At 33.4% G+C, this 19860-nt stretch overlaps 1 protein-coding gene across 9 annotated transcripts in view; it reads left to right on the top strand.

Moving 5' to 3' along the window:
- BLTP1 (bridge-like lipid transfer protein family member 1) overlaps positions 1 to 19860 on the top strand; it is a 235966-nt gene that overhangs the window by 70428 nt on the left and 145678 nt on the right. For 8 of the 9 annotated variants that reach the window (XM_077140145.1, XM_077140153.1, XM_077140154.1 and 5 more), the window contains exons 15-23: positions 4669 to 4824; positions 5098 to 5195; positions 6442 to 6620; positions 6786 to 6892; positions 7827 to 8035; positions 12972 to 13199; positions 13810 to 13947; positions 17164 to 17343; positions 18827 to 18955. In XM_077140145.1, coding sequence (XP_076996260.1) covers positions 4669 to 4824; positions 5098 to 5195; positions 6442 to 6620; positions 6786 to 6892; positions 7827 to 8035; positions 12972 to 13199; positions 13810 to 13947; positions 17164 to 17343; positions 18827 to 18955 — 1424 coding nt within the window. The remainder of the gene's footprint in view (positions 1 to 4668; positions 4825 to 5097; positions 5196 to 6441; positions 6621 to 6785; positions 6893 to 7826; positions 8036 to 12971; positions 13200 to 13809; positions 13948 to 17163; positions 17344 to 18826; positions 18956 to 19860) is intronic. The other variant, XM_077140146.1, reaches the window with a different exon arrangement.

Genomic DNA, 19860 nt, shown 5'->3' with positions numbered 1-19860 from the left:
GTGTTCTCAGCAATTTGTACTTATTAAATCATTGAATTCTCTTAACTCTGTGAGATTAGTTTTTTTTATTATTATTCTACAGATGAAGAAAGTAAGTTACAGAGAGATCACACAATTTGTCTAGAGTCATGTGACTAGAAAATTGGTCAAGCTAAGATTCAACCCCAAGTAGTCTTCTGGCTCAAGAGTCTCTGTTTGAGCCTTTCTGACTATGGAGGTTTCCCTTGCACTTACGCTTTTGTAATTCTTACTTCTCTAATATTTTAAAATTGATACCTATTTTCAAACGTTAATCCCTCATATTATTTTTCCTCTAAACATTTTACAGCCTCAGATTTTAGCAATGCTAAGACTGGCTGGAGTGGAAATATAAATTCTCAATGATTTTTAATTTAATTTAATTTAATTTTTTCAGTGATTTTTAAATCATGTAAGCACTTAACATTTAGACTAAATATTGTTAGTTAAGTTACACAGCTAAGTACACATTCCCTAAGTTATAATTGTACTTTCCCTAAATTATTTTCTTTAACTATATACCTTTATCTTATACTTATTGAAACTTGTTTTTTGTTATTCTTTTTTTCTAAACTTTATTTGGAGAAATTTAAAAATTACGGAAATGTACAAAAACAAACATAACCAAATTCTCATCTCCTAGATGTTAACAGCTTTTACATTTGCTCATATTACTTCTGCTGTTAATATATATACCATTACAAATAACTCTAGTTATTCTTAAAGTAGTCTTTTTTTTTAAAGGATGATTATTAGAGTAGTATTCGTTTAGCCTTCTAGTGAATACATTTAGTCATAGTATTTGAATTTTTTTCCTTTTTTCTCAGTTTTGTATTTCTCTAATGGCAGGATTCTGCGAACATGAAGTGGCCTGTTACATAGGTGTGAATGCCCATGTTCCTCAGCAGATGCTCTCATCCCAATTATTAGTGACATAAAATTGTTCTTAAGAGATTTCAATGTGGGACAAAGATAGCTTTATGATAAATATAGATCCTTAGGAGTAAAAGATGTGGAACATGCAGAAGCTGAAGTATCTTCTGGGAATAGTGAAATTGACTTAGATTTACTCTAATCGGGGCGGAGAAAAACAGTAACAGTACTGCAGAGCTCTGGTACAAGGTGACTGACATTTTATAGATGTTTACCTAACAACAGATTATAAAGTATGTTGCAGGTAGGCTTTTTCAGGCTGCAATTTAGATTTCCACCTTAGTAATTTTTTAATTTGTAGTCTAAATGACAAGAAAATGCTTCTTTTTTCTATTCAGAATATTTGATAAGAACAACTAATAATGAGCAGTTTTTGGTTTAAAGAGAAATACATAATAAAAATAGTTATTGTGACTCTTATTGAGAATATTTTGTAGTATTATTCTTAATATTGAATGTTAAAGTTATTGTAGAAGCTGATAGAGAAAACTACAATTTAGAATAACAGCATGTTTAAATACAAATAAATTATTAAAGAAAAATCTAGTAATATTTGTTAAAATAGAATTGGCTGATAATATTGTAAAATGTCATTGTTTTCCCGAGATTCATGGTGGATTATTTAAATTGGTGTTTTTTTACTGGCATTCATGTCTTCATCTTATAGCTGTAGAAGTATAAAGTAGATAAATGCAATTGATATGAATTGAAAATCTTTTATATGGCTAATGATTCAAAGCAAACATTAAACATGATCTCTGCCTACAGAGAGCTTATGAGCATGTCGCTAATGGGCATATCTTGTTTTGTATTGTTCATCAGTCTCAAGTATATTGGCATGTACACTAGAAATAAAGAAATGAAACAATGTAAAAGAGCACTTATTACATTTAAACGCAGATGTGAATTGTGAAGCTGACAAATGCGTGTATGAGACTTGTCTGGACTATGGCAGACATCACTATGATCTGAGGGTGAAAGTAATGAAGGGACATTAAGGTCTCGTGTGTCTTCAACAATGAGCTCAGTAGTATTAATGGATTTGTGTGGCGTTTTACCATTTCCAAAGCATGTTCACTTACATTATTTTCATAATGACCTAAAAAAGGAAGAGGCACTGTTACTACCCTTGAGTTAACAATGAGGAAATTGAAGCACAGAGATACTCAATAACTTGGCCAGACTCATAAAGCTAGTAAGTGAAAGAGACATCTAAGAACAATTTTTTGACTGCAGCTACTGTGCCCTTTATGTAGTATCATGCTTTCTGTTTTTTTTTTTTTTTTCTGGCGTGGGCAGGCACCGGGAATCAAACCCAGGTCTCTGGCATGGCCGGCAAGAACTCTGCCTGCTGGGCCACTGTGGCCCGCCCGTCTCATGCGTTCTTGAAAGATGTCTAGGGTTTTCCTTTAACAGAGAGGTTATGAAAGAGCATATTTATTTTAGATGGATTTGAGAAGCTTAAGTAAAAGTGATGAACCACAAATTTTTATGAGGTAGAAAAGTGAGGAAATCAGCCTGATGAATGATGAATTTATATTGTGAAACTGGTTAATTCCACAGATGATTTTTCATATCTCCCAAGGGCTTGACATTGTGCTAAAGAGTGGAGTTAGGAAGTAAGGACAGAGTCAGGTTAATTAAAAGTAGGATAGCACTTAGAAGTAAAAGAGTGGAATTAAGTGTAGATACTATATGGCATGATGAACTTCTGTGATTGCTTGTTAAATGAAATAAAAATATATTAAAGTAAATTTAATGAATAGAGTGTTCCTTTTTATATTAATTGAACAGTTTAATAGTCCTATTCCTTTTATTGTTGATAAGGTAAAGCTACATCTGTTTAATATTAATTTATTGCTATTGAAATTTAGTATTAGATGCATTATTTTGCCATGTTATTGCAAGGAATTCCTCTCCTATATATGTGTAGCAAAATTTTAAATGTGCTCATAAGATATGTGAAGGATGAACTTGATTTCTGATTTCAATATTGAATTTATTATTTTTTCAGTTTAAATATTTCTATTAAAATTCAAAGAAAACTACTTAGAACATTTAATAATTTTATCTATTATTTTCCTTATTTGCTACCATTTGTGGATGTGCTTATCTTGTGCCAGATACTGAGCTGAAACTTCCTATGTAGCATCTCAGTCCTCACATTGAGTCTGTGAAGGTGTCCCCTTATTGTAAAAAGGAGAAAACTGAATAGGGTTTACGTTATTTGTCCAAGGTACTTTGTAGCTAGTTAGTAATAAAGCCAGAATTTAAAGCCACAGAAATATTCAATGGCTTGGCCAGACTCATGAAGCTAGTAAATGTCACAGTTTATGCTCTAACAGTACTGCTTCCAGTTGTCTCTCTGTCTCTTATATACATCCACACCCACTCTCTCTCTTTCTCTCCCGCTCTCCCAAGGTTCTAAGGTTCGCATTTTATATGCATGAACACTGTGTTATGTACTGTGAAAGTACAAAGATGAATTTGACACCTCTGGGAAGAGACTTTTTATTGAAAGATATTACTGCTGGAAGTATGCAGGACATGTAAATGATGTAGAGACCAGAAGAAAAAGTTGAGGAAACTATTGTGATAGGCCAGGGCGTATATAGGGCCAATATCTTTATTTAAAAAGTTTTACATATTGAGATTGAAAAAATTAAGATAGCAAAGACTAAGCAGACCAGGGTTAGGAACATGATTCTAAAAAAGTGCAACTAAAACGTACAACAAATCAACAATCAACAAAGATGTTTGGCTATAAATTCTAAGAAAGCTGAGTCTATGTTTTGTTCACTTTTATATTCTTAGCATCTAGAACAGAGCATGGCACTTAGTATACACTCTGTAAATATTTGTTTAATGAATAAAATACGTGAACATATGCAGTGTTCTTATAATTAAGATGCACAGTTAAATTGAAGTACCAGTTTATAGTTACCAACTATCATGAAAAAAAAAAGGAATACAAGGCAGGAAATGGATGTAATGAATTAGGAAGTCAAGCATAAATTTCTGGTGGGAGTCTAAATAGATTCACTTCTTTTGGAAAACAGTTTTGTAATTTATAATAACCTTAAAAGATTCCTAAACTTTGACTCAGCAGTTCTACTTCTGGAGTCTACTGACAGAGTAATAATCCTAAATATATAATATATTTTGCACAATAAAATGCATGATAACCCCATATAAAAGAAAAATTTGGAGGGTTTGAATATGCAACTGTAGGAAATGATTATGTGAATTCTGGCAAATATATGTAATGAATTGTTATACAAAAGTTATGTAAATATGTATGCAATAATATGGGAAAATGTTGAAGTTCAATATCCAAAAGCAACCTATAAAACTCGTGGATACAGGAAAGTGTTAATTTCTTCATATAAAATATTTAAAAGGAAATGTATCTACAGTGTTGGATATTTGAATATGGAATATCAGATGATATTTTCCTATTTCTTCGTTTTCTATAGCTTCTTTAAAAAACAATAGATGTGATATAGCTAACATTTTTCTTATTGGAACTGTGATTATTAAGTAAACGTCTGTTTATTGTCAACCCACTTATCTGTATCTTATTCGCCTTTTAAATGTTTGAGTATAAAAGTTCTTTTTGGCTAGAAAAGAAAAATTGATTTTTAACTGATATAAGAATCTTTACATTTGTCTTCTGAATTTCAATTTACTTTCTGTCCCCCACCCCAATAATTTTAGATTTAATTCAAGATTGGTCTAGTGATAATGCTCCAGACATTTTTTCATTTGTTCCATATACATGGAATTTTAAAATCATGTTTCATCAGTTTGAAATGATTTGGGCTGCTAACCAACACAACTGGATTGACTGTTCCACTAAACAACAGGAAAATGGTAAGAAATTTTTTAAAATTAGGTTAAGTATTCTGCTCATTAAGACAAATGCCAACAAAGTTAGTATTAATTTAGTAGTTTTAATATATTCTAGAATTGATTCTTTTCCTCTGTTGTCTCATGAGATTCCCAGAGGACTATTTCAAAGTTTATATTGCAAAGTATATTGTCTTAAATTCAGTTTTGTTTATATGTGCATTTAGGGCAATTTTTAACTAAAATTTTATTGAAGTTAAAAGTAAATTTTTTTCTTTCTTTTTTTTTTTTTTATAGTTTACCTGGCAGCCTGTGGCGAAACACTAAATATTGATTTCTCTTTGCCTTTTACGGACTTTGTTCCAGCTACATGTAATACCAAGTTTTCTTTAAGAGTACGTATAATTGGATGCATTGTTTATAGTACAAGATTTATTATTGTTTGATTTCCCAAAGAGTGTCATTACTCTCTCCTCTGCCCATCCCTTTGCTACTCTGAGGTATTTTAGTTTTCATCTATTGTTTGCTGATTTCAGCATCAAAGTTGCTGCTGTTTCCTTTTTGTAGTTTATTGCCCTTAAAAGTAGTTGGACAATTGAAAAAAAATTTCCTGAGACAGTTATTTTCTTAGAGCTCATTTCTAACCTCTGTTGTCTGATCTATACTTTCTCTTAGGTGCTACTTTTAGCTCTAGTTTTCGTTAGGTCTGTGAACTAGAATCTGTACTTGTCAATGGTGGATTCCTACTTATAAACATGAATTCATGGAATAACCACAAGTACCTTTCTTTTATCCGAAAGCCAACTCTTACATACTTCTAAGTTCACAATTTTGTGGAACACCTAATTTTAGGGTGTGGTCAAGTAATAGTAGTTATAGTATTAATGGTAGCCATAGTGACAGCAAATACAATAATAATAAGCACTGCTAACATTTATCAAACCGTTTCCATTGTCAGATACAATGGAATGTTTGAGGTAGTTGTTATTTGCATCTACAGTTAAGAAATTGAGTAACAGAGTTTATATAACTTGTCATGCAGCTAATGAGTGGCTGCATTGGAGTTTGGACTCAGGCAATATAGCTTAGGAATCCGGTCTTTGAACAACTGTACTCTCCTGCCTGTTAAGAAATCAGGTATCAAGGTGAGCAACAAATAGAGAATTTGGAAGAAAGTAAGTGAAATCAAATGAAGATTTTTAGATATGTCAGTTCCTAATTATTAAAAGCCAGTTAAAGAAACAAGATTTATCAGAATCAAAGGAGATACTAATAATTTTTCAATTAGTAATAAATTTTATTTGAGCTTATGTTAATGAGGATTTTTGTTTGTTTGTTTTTAAGCAAGTGATGTGAACTGTTCTGTGGATACCTGTGGGATACCTGTTCTTTTTCACTGTTATATGGAAACTATGCTGTTTCTTTCTTTGCCTTTTTTTTCCTTTTTATTTTCAATCAGAATTTAGCTTTAATCAATGTAAAATCTTATACAACATATCTACCTGATTATTCAGTATAAGGTCTGCTATTTGAAAGTTATGTTTATTTTTTTTGTAGTTTACCTTCAAGATTGTGTCTGTAAATAATAACCTAGCATATTTACCAATTTTTTATTTTTGATGGCTATAAATTATTTTATAGGGAGAAGATGTTGATCTTCATTTGTTTCTACCAGATTGTCATCCTAGTAAATATTCATTATTTATGCTAGTAAAGGATTGCCATCCAAATAAAATGGCTCATGATACTGGTATTCCTGCCGAGTGTCAAAGTGGTCAGAAAACAGTTAAACCAAAATGGCGGAATATTACTCAAGAAAGGTGAGTACCTACAATTAGTGACCTAAGCATTTTATGTTTACATGTGGAGAGATTATTATTGTTATTATATTTTAAAGAAAAGTATTAGAATTTGATTAACTGATATCTGTGTACAATTAAGGGAATATGTATCTAACTAGAAATTTTTTTTTTTACCCTTCAAAGGGCTGGTTGGGTTGAATGCTGGACTGTCCCTAGTGTCATGCTTACAATTGATTATACATGGCATCCAATTTATCCCCAAAAAGCAGATGAACAGCTAAAGCAATCATGTAAGTTTTTTATATAACCTATATTTTAAAACATCTCTTGTTATGATTGTCATCAAAGAGATGAAAAATAAAATTAATGTTTTGAAAATGTATTTGTATCTTTTTATAAGTTTTTGAAGATTTTGGTGTAATTAATGCTAGTTTTTATTGAATATGTACTGTGTATCAAATACCGGGCCAAGAAGTTTCCAAGCTTGCATTATCTCATTTCTTCATGACATGTATATTACTCTTATTCTCCCTTTGGAGTTGAGGACGTGGGCTCAGAGAACGTAAATAATTTTCTCAAGGTCCGTCCTCCTGGGAGTAGGAGAGAGAAAATATGAAACCAGGTCTGTGAATCTCCGTCTGTATAAATGACTTGTGTGGAAAGTTAAGATACTTGAATGCACTTTAACAGCTATTGCCTAATTTATAGATAATTTGCCATATTACCTAGGTCCAAAAAAGACCATGAGTCAAGTGAAATTTTCTTTTTATTTATTCAGTGAGTGAAGTCTTAATAATTTTCATTATTGTTGATAAGAATGGTGGCTTGTTAATGTCACAGTGTATTTGAATAGCTATTTGTTTGAAAATTACTTTGTAGTTTAATGTCCAAATATATTCTAGGCCTAATTGTGAATCAAATTTATGTTGTGGGTACTTAATGAGAATGTTTTTTACCTGTGTTATCAGGAACTTTTCTTGATTTGTGCAATCTGATTTACATATTTCTTTACCTATTTCAATTAATTCAGTTCCTAATTTCTTTCTTAATTAATAGTCTTTTAGATCTGCTTTATTTATATACTGTAGGTATTGTACCAAAGTTAGTTCCCTTCGTATTTGGAAAGTATAATTTTTTATGAATATTTCCTTGAAGTACTCCTAAGAATTGCTTTTTCCCCTGTCCCCATGACATTAATCTTCTTTTTTCTTTAATTTATTCCAGTGTCAGAAATGGAGGAAACAATGCTGTCTGTACTAAGGCCGTCCCCGAAACTCTCAGACAGAGTTATTTCTTCTCCTTCTGCTGCCTCACGCCCACCCGTAGAGCCCTCAGAACTTGCGCCTGACAGACTCCATGTGGAGATGGAACTTTCCCCAGGTTCTCACATAACTCTCTACGGACCTCTGTTAAATGCCTTTCTATGTATAAAGGTATGATTTTAAAGAGAACTTCTCTATTTTTGAATATAGGCAAAGCCTTTAAAATAAAATTAAACATTGAGACCATTTGAAATAGCCAGTTCAGTGATTTAAATTGTTGAAAATATTATTATATGTACTGACTGGACTTGGGTTGATAGACTCAATTAAAAAATTCTTCATTATAGATAGTATACTCTTTAATGCAGCATTTTATTGAGCTTTTACTGTGTTCCAGGAATGATTCTAGATATAGAGATGATACAGCATTTATTCTCAATGTATATTAGCTAGAGAGAGAGAGAGACAAATATATGGACACATCTTTTTTTTTTTTTTTTTTACTTTTTATTGTATCATACAACATATATACAAAGCAAAGAAACAAAAAAACAGTAATTTTCAAAGCACTCTTCAACAAGTAGTTACAGGAAGTATCCCAGAGTTAGTCATGGGCTACCATACCGTCATCTCAGTTTTTTCTTCTAGCTGCTCCAGAATATAGGAGGCTAGAAGAAATATGTATTTTTTAATCATCACAATTGACGTTTTTTCTTTTTCATGAAAAATAACATATATACAAAAAAGCAATAAATTTTAAAGTACAGCATCCAAATTAGTTGTAGAACATATTTCAGAGTTTGACATGGGTTACAATTCCACAATTTTAGGTTTTTACTTCTAGCTGCTCTAAGATACTTGAGACTAAAAGAGATTTCAATTTAATGATTCAGCAATCATATTCATTTGTTAAATCCTCTCTTTTCTGTATAACTCCACCACCACCTTTGATCTTTCTATCCCTTTCTTTAGGGGTGTTTGGGCTATGGCCATTCTAACCTTTTCATGTTGAAAGGGTCTATCGATAATATGGAATAGGAAGATGGAACTATCTAATGTCTGGAGAGGCTGGGCCCTCTAGGTTTCAGGATTTAATCTTGTCCAAGGACATATCTGGTGGTTGTAGGTTTCTGGAAAGTTACACTAGTGCATGGAATCCTTGTGGAATCTTATATATTGCCCTAGGTGTTCTTTAGGATTGGCTGGAATGGTCCTGGTTGGGGGTTGGCCAGTTATGTTATGTAGCAAGGTCTACCTGAAGCTTGAGTAAGAGCAACCTCCAAAGTAGCCTCTCGACTCTATTTGAACTCTCTCTGCCACTGATACTTTATTAGTTACACTTCTTTTCCAACCCTTTTGGTCAGGAGGGAGTTACTGAAGTAGTTCTTGTAAGAGCTAATTTAATTTCTAGTATGAATCAGTAGAACGCGTAGGTCTATACAACCCTTTACAATCTTGTGCATCTTCAGTACCACTTACAGATCCAGTAGAGAACCGCCTTCACATCTGTCTATTCCCTTACGTTGGAGTTCAGTCTCATTAGCTAACCAGTCACCTGTCTCTAGCTTCTGTGTGTCTCTAAGTCCCCTATATTCTGTATTATAAGCCTCTGATTTTACCTTTACCATGGTCATAAAAGTGGAATCATACAGTATCTATCCTTTTTGTCTGGCTTATTTCACTCAGCATTATTTCCTCAAGGCTCATCCATCTTGTCATATGCTTCAGGACATCATTTCGTCTTACTGCTGCATAGTATTCCTTCGTATGTATATACCACATTTTGTTAATCCACGCATCTGCTGATGGGCATTTGGATTGTTCCCATCTCCTGGTAATTGTGAATAATGCTGCTATGAACATCAGTGTGCAAATGCCTGTTTGTGTTGTTGCTTTCAGCTCTTCTATGCTGCTATGAACATCAGTGTGCAAATATCTGTTTGTGTTGTTGCTTTCAGCTCTTGTGGTTATATACCAAGTAGTAGTGTTGCTCAATATTTAGTTTCCTAAGGAACCATCGAACTGTCTTTATATGGATAAATTTTTATATATCATAGTAAATACCATAATTGAAATACAAGGGAACTTGTTATCGAAGATAATTAGTACCAAGAAAAGTCTAATTCAAATGAATCTTTTAAAAACAGACATTTCATGGTCAGTAATGAGCAAAATAATTGTTTGAAATTTTATTTTTAAAACTGAAGCAAATAAAAAAATTGAAGCAAATATATGAAAATAAATTTTTCTCAGAGTATACCACATTTAGGTTATGAATAGATATGCACAATTCTTAGAATAAAGGCCAAATCAGTGTTGATTCATTTTGGTGTAATTTTTCCACTGAAATTGTATGATTGCACAGTATCACAGCCTTTTAAGTTGACTTCTGTAGCATGATTATGAAGAGAGCTTGTTTTTAGAAAAATATTTGAGAACTTTGTCAATCTTCTAGAATATCTTACTCTTTTGATATTAAAATCCTGCTTTTAAAAAGTCCCTGGCAGGTTGTCATTTTTATCGATTTATTCTTCTTTATTGCTGACTATGCTAACTCTTCCAGATCCGAATGTATCACTGATAGTTTTACCTGTGGTTTGAACCATTCTCCAACATCATTTTCATCAACTTCATTAAGTTTTGCATGTTGTCGGGATTTTGCACACTCAGCTTGCTTTTGATTTTCATGGTCCTGTTGAATGTTCATTATATCTGATAGTCAGAGCCTGGTTATCAAATCATTAACATCATGAATAGTAGAGTTATTGGTCAGATGTTTGTCTTATTTTGTTGGTTCCTACTTCCTTTTGCAATTTCATAACGGCAGGTTTGAATATTGAATACATAGCTAGCAAGGAGTCCTGTGATAGTCCTGCAACAGGATTAATTAGTTCTGGAAAGGTACAAAGATGATCAGGGTTGGTCAGGGAAAAGGTACATTGTTAGTGAGGCCTGTCTGAAGTGGCTTCCCATTTTCCCAGTTTAAAAACCACTGACTTTTTTCCAAGGGTGTGTGGAGTTGATTTTAAAGATAGTTTAATTTTGGGCGCCACCTAAAGCAAAATGCAAATGAAAGTCTTATTTGTGCTTGTAAATATTTTTGTATATTCAGTAATCTTAAAAGTCCTTCAAAGTTTGTCCTAATTTATTACCACTGGTCTTATACTTTAGTCAACCCTTTGTTGTTGTTTTTAGTGAATCCTTAAGTAATAACCCCTCTAGATGAGATTTACATATTGGAGTAGAAAAAACCCCAACCGATTTGAATCCAGCACCTGGTATTAAACATTTAACATTAGACTAGCTTTTTAAAGGAGCTTTTATTTTAGAAGTACATTTAGTTGATATTATTTCATAGATAAAAATGTAGAGACTCAGCCTTTTATAACTCCTTACGATCATAGTCATTGACACGTTTAAAAATATTAGCGAATGTCCTTTGCTATATTGGGCATTCATTGTTCCCTAAAGAATTTGGAATGAGTTATTTCTGCTTCAGATAATCAAGTAGACATTGGTTTAGTAGCAGATTGAACATTAGACCCAAGAGAATCTTTTTTCTTTTAATCGTAATAATCTGAAGAGATCTTGTGTAACATAAAAAATTAATTTGAAAATGTTATAAGACAAGGACATTTTTTATAAATAAGAGTTTTGAAGGCTAGGATTATTAAAAATTAACTAAAATAAATACAAATTATTTGTAATGATTTGTTATCAGTATTAGCATTTTGATAGCTGATAAACACATACAGTGCACACTCATTCCTTAGATCAGTTTTTGTGTGTGTGTGTGCATGGGCAGGCACTGGGTATCGAACCCGGGTTTCCGGCCCAGCAGGCGAGAAGTCTGCCTGCTGAGCCACCATGGCCCGCCCTTTAGATCAGTTTCAAGGAGGTTTGCATTGCAGTGCAATCCTACTAGTGAACCAGTCTCCAAGTCTGATATGAACCTTTGTATTTTGAAAAGGCTTCTTAAATGATCTAAGGGAGAATCATGGCTCTGAATACCTTTAGATTTTAATGTTGATTGAAATCAATTAGACATTTATTTTTATTTTTAAAATTTAATGTTGAAATTTAGGATATAACCTAATTTCTATGTACATGTATGTTTGAACTTGTCCATACTTCAGGGTTGTATTAAAAAGTTAATTACCAAGGTTTTAAACAGCTTTCAGTGAAGTTGGTAGATGACAGTGGAAGTAGAGGAAAAAGCACTAGTCCTATTTGTCCATGGGTTTGGGATTTTAATCTTAGTTCTGCCACTAATTAACTGTATGACTTTAAGTCCCGACCTAAACTTCAATGTATTTTGTCTACGATGAAATATTGATTGGTCTGGTGTTCAGAACCCTAGGCAGAAAATCAGTTTGTATTTACCAAAATACTGAATTGGTTGTAATATTTAACAGATATAGTTAACATTGTTAATAGGAATATTTTAATAACTTTTTATTACTCCTGATAGATCAAATAGACAAAATTTAAGTTCAGATTCAATGGGAAGAAATAATTTCAATTAAAACTAAATTTAAATTTAATTTTAAAATATCCAAAAGAAATCAGAATACTAATTGTTAAAATGCTTCAACATAAGAAACAAAATGAACTATATGAAAGGAAGTTTTGATAACTTGTACTTTTATCTCAGTGTGATAGTTTTACTGTTAATAAAATTGAATATTCTTATTAAAGCGGTTAAAACATTCCTGTTAATTATTCTCTGAAACATGAATTGTATTGGTGTATTTGGCTAATTGAATTTAGTCAAATCGATTTTCAGTAGAGTGGTCTGCTTCCCCAAAAGGATGAGTGTGTATTGCCATAGAATTCTGAGAAGCACAGATTATAAAGCCACTGAGCTGTGCAGATCTTCAGAGTTCCCTGCTAGGTCCAAGATTATGAGTTTTTGTTATACTTGGGTACTGATATCATGAAGCTTTATTATAAACTTCTGTAACTTCTGTAACATTATGTAGACATAATGCTTTTTTCAAAATGCAATAAATAGGTTAAGGAGATGCTTAGTTTAGAGACTAAGAGCTCTTAGGTGAAAATATATTGTTATATATCTCTTGAAAGCAGTTTGTTTTTCTTATTATAGGAAAATTACTTTGGAGAAGATGACATGTATATGGACTTTGAAGAGATTATTTCGAGTCCTGTTCTGTCACTGTCCACATCATCCAGCTCTGGGTGGACTGCTGTGGGAATGGAGGGTGACAAAAAGGAGAATGAGACTTCAGCCAAATCAATTCATCCACTTACCTTGCGTCCCTGGGTTATTACTGTACTTGTTAATCTGTACAAAGTTCATGGGTGTCTTCCTGTTGTAAGTGTCTACATATTGCTGTTCTTTGTAAGTTTAGAATATTTTGTCATGACTTTGAGTTGCTGGCTTTATAGTTAGCCTGGTGGATATTGTAGGAGTTCATATTTTCTTAACCTTTATGTGCAGACCTTGGAAGAGGTTGGGTCCTGATGGTGGGTCTGTATCAACATCTAGTTCCAGACCCGACCTCGGAGGAGAACCCAGCCCGGCGCGCTGGTCCGCTCCCAGGATGTCTCTTGGACCTGTTGGAGCTGACCTGGAATAAGATGATATTTTCCCAAGGATCCGGGGGCTTTGGAGTCACGCCAGCTAGGGCAAGGGTGGCTGTAGAGCGTTGTGCTGTATATTGGCTCTTTGTCGTGTGTGCAGGGTAGCTCAACAGAGAAGTCACTTCCTTTATTAGTGCATCTGATATCTGTATTGAGGCACAGAATATTTTTGCAGCCCTTATTGGGTTACGAGTAGTTATTTTTATTAGTAAATTTCATTTTTTATTTTCTTTTTTAAATCAAACTCTGATAAACCTGATAAATGTAACTTTTATTTTCCTGTACTTCCTTGGTCTCCACTTTTTCTGTATCTTAATTATGGTATTTTGTTTGACTTTTAGCATGGAACTACTGATGGTCCTGAGTGCCCTACAGCTTTCTTGGAAAGACTGTGTTTTGAAATGAAAAAAGGATTTAGGGAAACCATGTTGCAACTTGTTCTTTCACCTCTAAACGTGTTTGTCAATGATAACTATCAGGTAATGTGAAAGTGAGCTATAATAGAGACAATTTTATTAATATTTTATTAATATTAATTTATTAACACATCAAAATGAGGTGTTGACCTTTGTGAGTGGAATACTCACTAGATAGCTCTTGAGAGATTTATAGTTTAACTGTATTAAGTTATAAAACTGATACATACGTCTGTATATATAAGGGATACAAATAGACACACAGGTAGTATGGATTTGATAATGAACTGTATTTCATGAATCTTGGTCTTGTTTTTTTTTTCTTTCTGTAGCTCCCTATGTATTGATCCCAAACGATTATATCCTTATATCCTCTGGTTTTAGAAATGGAGATAAATACTTCATAATTTCTGTAAATATATAACTACATTTATAGAAAGGAAAAGCTAATAGTATAAAATGTTGGGAGTTGCTGCTGAAAAATCAAAACATTATTAATAATAACCAGTACCATAGATCTTTGAAATATGAGTATCTACATGGTCGGTGATTTATTCTTATTCGTCTGACGTACTTACAAGATAATTTGTTAATTCCTTCAAGATCTCTCTGGTGTTCCTTTGGAAAGGAACCAGTAATACGTATCAAACGGGTATACCATGTCTCGGTAGAGTATCATTTTATTTTTTTAATGACCAAATGGCTTGACCTTTTCCATTACTTTAGTCAAGTTCCCTACTTCTAGTCAAGTTGTATGCTTTAGAAAAATAAATTGATTGCAAGCCTAAATTAAATTATATTCAGAAAAATGAATCTGAGGCCAAAAATCATCAATGGATGTTCACTGAAGTATCTTAAGTAGCACTTGACCATCTTATTTAAAATAGCATTCCTTCTTTTTCTTCATGATTTTATTTTTCCTAATTCTTTTTATTTTTTATGTATATATTTGACATAGCCAAAGATAACTAAAACGTGATACTTAATATTTGCTCGACATTGTTTTTGTCATAGGTTTCCTTTTTTAAACTTTTTGTTTTGAAATATAAATTCACAGTAAGTTACAAACAGTGCAAAGCTGTCTCTTGTACCCTTCCTCCAGTTTCCCCCAATAGTTACATTTTATGTCATTATAGTACAATATCAAAACCAGGAAATTGACATTGGTGTAATGTGTATGTATAGTTCTCTGTCATTTTAGCAGGTGTAGGTTCTTGTAATTGCAACTGCAAGTAGGATACAGAATTATTCTATCACCACAAACATCTCACTTGTGTAGCACTTCTATTTTAATGTGCTGTAGAACCTTAATAACTTTTATCCTCCTCTCTATAATTATTGGGCCATTGGAATAGGTTATTTTTTTTTCTGGAAGAAAGGTATATGTGAGGGAAGCCCATCTCCCTTTTTTCAGTCTGTTGTGAAAATAAAGGGAAAAGGGCACATTTCTTCTTAAGGGTGAGTTCTGAGAATCTTAGATGAGTATCTGGTTTGTTGTGAGTATTGGCTGGCACTTCAGCTTTTTTTTTATCCACTGCATGTTTAAAAGGTTTTACCAGATAGTTAAAAAAAACAAACATTTTATTGAACTCAAGTACGAGGGTTCATATTAACCCTTGCTATCTATATATGGTAAGCTCTAGAGAGACTGAAGTATACGGTATGATTTATTGGGAATAAGGGGAGTCCATGAAGTAGAAATATCAAGGTAGTAGTAGAAGTATTGGTGGATATTTTGTTTCCTAGATGGTTAGCGCTCACACTGTGAGATGCCCTGTGCAGGTTAAGTAAAATTACGTTGAGAAAATATCTGTTGAATGTCACAATGTGTATTACTGCATTGAAGGCTCTGAGAGTGTTTGTTGTGAAGAAGTCTGTATAATCAGTCGACCAGCAGCATCTACTCCATGTAGTCACTCATTTAGGAGCAGTGGAAAACATGGTGAACAAGACAGAAGAGGTGGTCCTTGCTCTAATGAAGCTGGGGGAGAAGATAACTATTGGGGAAATTAAAATTAGATAATTTCGGTTGTGCAAAGTGCTACAAGGAGGGGTATGAACTGTTTTTGTAGTATTAGTGGTCTTTTGGCAGGTAAGTCTTCTCTGGCGAAGTATTGCCTGAGACCTGAGGGATGTGGCAGAGTTAGCTGTTCCAGGAGAAGTAAGTGCTTTCTTGAAGAGCACGTCTTGAAGGGATGCTCTGAGGTTGAGCTCTGGGAGGAGGCAGGATGTGTTTGAGAAACCAAGAAAAGTGTGTTACAGCTGAAACCAAGAGGGAACGGGTAGGGCAAGAGATGTGGCTGAAGTGATTAATGGGAGCTAGTGAACTTAAGGACTTTAAATGTGTATGTGTTCTAAGGGCATTTAGATTTTAAATAGAGAAGTGACATGATCAGATTTACATTTTAAAAAGATCTCTGTGGGCATTTGTAGAATATGGAGCAGAGAGATATAAAAGTGAATGCTGAGAGGCCAATTAGAAAATACTGCAAAAGTCCTGACAAGAGGTAATATTATTTGGACCAGGATGATTAGCAGCAGAGATGGAGGAAGTCATTGCATTTGATAGAGATTGGAGGTCAAGTCAGCAGAACTTGGTGACTGGTGGCAGGGGGTTTCCAGACTTACGTGGCTTGGTTTTCTAAACAATGTTTGGAAGAACTGGTATCCCATGAACACCCTATTTTAGGACATATCCTTTATCTCTCTGAATAAGTCTTAGAAATTTTCTCTTTGAAATAGTATACTGCTTTTATAATTATATAGTTCTTTTGCAATTATTTTCTGTAAGATAAAACTGTTTATCCCTTGTATGTGTATGGAGTCCTCAAAATCTTTGTGGAAGTTGGCTTTCCCCCCTCAGTTCTCTATTTTATGATCTAAGTAGTTGTCCTTTTTCCCTGTGATTTCTTCTTTTTAATATTTTAAACTTGTGGTTCATAACCTTCCTACAGAAAGGAAGGTTACATTACATTCGCTGTTAGTCAGAGTACTCATTTCTTTTCATTCATAGGTGCTTTCCACCAGTTGGAGGAAATCTTCATACTTGCATATTTTGCTTAATAGTTGGACTTATAGATGTTGTCACTAAAGAAGCTTAATTCAGACTACTTTTATAGGTCCAAAGTTGTATTAGGAGCTTATGGATTCTGAAGTCTGTTTTCCAGAAAGCATGGTTTTTCTGTTCATCTCTGAAGGGAAAGCTGGGGCAGAGAAGCAACTGGAAATTATAATGTAATTTTCTTGTACTTCTTACAGTCTCAATATTATTGCTTTTAGCAGCGACCCCCTGTTGATGAGGTACTCAGAGAAGGTCACATCAGTTTGTCAGGTCTGCAGCTGAGAGCACATGCTATGTTCTCAGCAGAAGGGCTTCCTTTGGGAAGTGATTCCTTAGAATATGCATGGCTGATTGATGTGCAGGCTGGAAGCTTTACAGCCAAGATTACAGCACCACAGGTATGGTTGTCATAGTATTATTTCATGATGTATTTTCTTTTTGCTTTCCTCACCCACATCCCCAACAGTAGCTTATGTGACTATTATAAATGCATCTCAACTAAAGGCTTTCTGATGGCCAGATAACACCCTCTCCCACCTTTTTTGGATAGAAGCCATTCTGTTCAGAAGTTTGTTAGCAGTGGAAGTAGGCAAGTTTCACTTCTCTGAGCTTCATGTGATTAATAGCTACAATGATACATAGTTCTACATAATACTTTCACGATTTTCTTAGTGGAAAATTCAGGATGAGAACTGTTCTGGAAACCAAGTTAGTGTAGCACTCAAAGTATATTAATTGCCTTTCCACAGTGGGGAAAATGTTTTACCAGTATTTGGAATAATTTTCTAAGAACTTTGCTTTGTTGTTTTGTTTGCTTTTCTTAAGTAAGACTTGAAAGGAGCCCTTATGTAGAACACTCTTTACTTGTCAGGCCCCATAGCAAGATAATGACATCGTTTGTACTTGCTATTTGTGATGTTGCTATCGATTTAAAAAGAGAGAAAAATGAATTTACTGGTAAGAAGTCTGGTGAAGAGGTGCTGGGTGTGGACCTCCTGGATAAACTCTCCCTCTCTACATTCTACACTTTATCATCAGAAGACTCAGAAGCCTTGAGGACTATTTCCTTCTAAAAATAGGCCATTGAAATTTATTTGAATAGCCAATTACCATGACATTTCGCCTGTTGAATCTTGTATTTATGATAATGTGAATGTGTATTGTGGCATTTCAGAAAAATTGTGGGTGGGTCACGGTGGCTCAGCAGGCAAGAATGCTTGCCTGCCATGCCAGAGGACCTGGGTTCGATTCCTGGTGCCTGCCCATGTAAAAAAAAAAAAAAATTTGTAAGGTGGTAGAAATGCATATGCTCAGTTTTGATAAAAATGTTACAGATTGAATATGAAACATAAAAAGTTGAGGTATGCAACAGCAAAAAAGAATGATATATGCTTAATCAAGCTTCTATTTACATAGACAGAAATACTTTAATCTTCAAAATACCTGTTTTTCTAAAATTGTTCCTTAATATGATAACCAGATACTGTATGTAAAAATTTCACATCAAAGCTTGGTTTATTATTAGTTAGAGAATTTTAGATGCTTTTCTGCAGAGATGATTCCAATTAGTCATATAAGAGGAAAGACAAAAACTTGAAGAAATATATTTGCTTTATGCTAAAGTGGAAAAGTTCAATCAAAATGAATTTTTCATTTTGGCAATACATTTTATCTTTCATAAGTGAAAAGTAACAAGCTTATAAATAATGTCAAGTTAGAAATCATGATATTAGCAAAGAACAAGTAGGTGGAGGGAGCATCAGGTATTAAGAGAGCTTTTGGGTTCTTTTAGGCTGTGTTAATATTCTTAAAAAATTTTAAATTCTGAACCCTTGTTTGAAATGTTAGCAATGTTGTCATCCTGTCACTGCTTCTTTGTAGCTGACATGTCTCTTGGAGTGGGGACAGACGTTTGTTTTTCATGTGGTATGTCGAGAATATGAACTAGAAAGACCAAAATCAGTAGTAATATGTCAGCATGGAATTGATCGTCGATTCTGTGAATCCAAGGTAAGTTAACAAATATTTTATCAGTATCATAAACATCAAATATGTTAGCAGTTCTCTAAATGTGTGGATTTTTAAAAATGAAAGATTGGGATATTAGCTTTAAATAAATGTATATAACCAAGAAGAAAACACTGCAGTTCATTTTTTTCTTTAATAAGATTTATTTTGCAAATTCTTACCTAGTTATTTAGTCATGTCTTAAGATATGAAATAAGTATGAAAATATATACATATTCCCAAGTAAATGGGGATATAAAAAGTTAGTATCTTACCTTTTACATTTGTACTAACACTCATGTCTTATTGCATTATTATACTTAATTCTTTGGGACATGACTATGTATTTATGTAGAAGAGTTGGAATTTGAAGCAAGGGAAGGTTAAATTTCTTACATGACATGGTTGCAGATCCTTTTGGAACATGCCTATTAGCCTATAACATAACTCCCAAATTTTTGGTGTTTGGCAAGTTTCCTGACTCCACATCTTATGCTCTTTCCACTGTGTTGCACTACATTACATTACACAGGTACCTTCCTTATAGTACCTTCACAAGGGTCATAAAAAGCAGATGCTAAACCCTAAGACCATATACAATGACAGTAAAATATGGACTATTATTTTGTAACAACTACTTTCTTTTTATAAATTGGTGGGTGGGGGCATCCCCCCCCCCGCTTTTGGAAATATGTTTATTTTAGAACACCTAGAAAACATCATAGTTTCAAAAAAAGAAAAATAGCTTATCCTAATTCTGTAACTCAGAAATCTAATGATTGTTAACATTTTAGGATTTTTTTCTAACTTCTTTGTCATCCTGTTTTTATAATTTCTTCTTTTGCCTTACAAACAGTATTTGCTTACCCCACTATATTATTGTACATTGAAAGTAATTCATCTTGCTT

Source organism: Tamandua tetradactyla, chromosome 22 (genome assembly GCF_023851605.1).
Source record: "Tamandua tetradactyla isolate mTamTet1 chromosome 22, mTamTet1.pri, whole genome shotgun sequence".
In the NCBI taxonomy this organism is placed as follows: Eukaryota; Metazoa; Chordata; class Mammalia; order Pilosa; family Myrmecophagidae; genus Tamandua; species Tamandua tetradactyla.
This window is presented reverse-complemented; position numbering and strand designations above follow the sequence as displayed.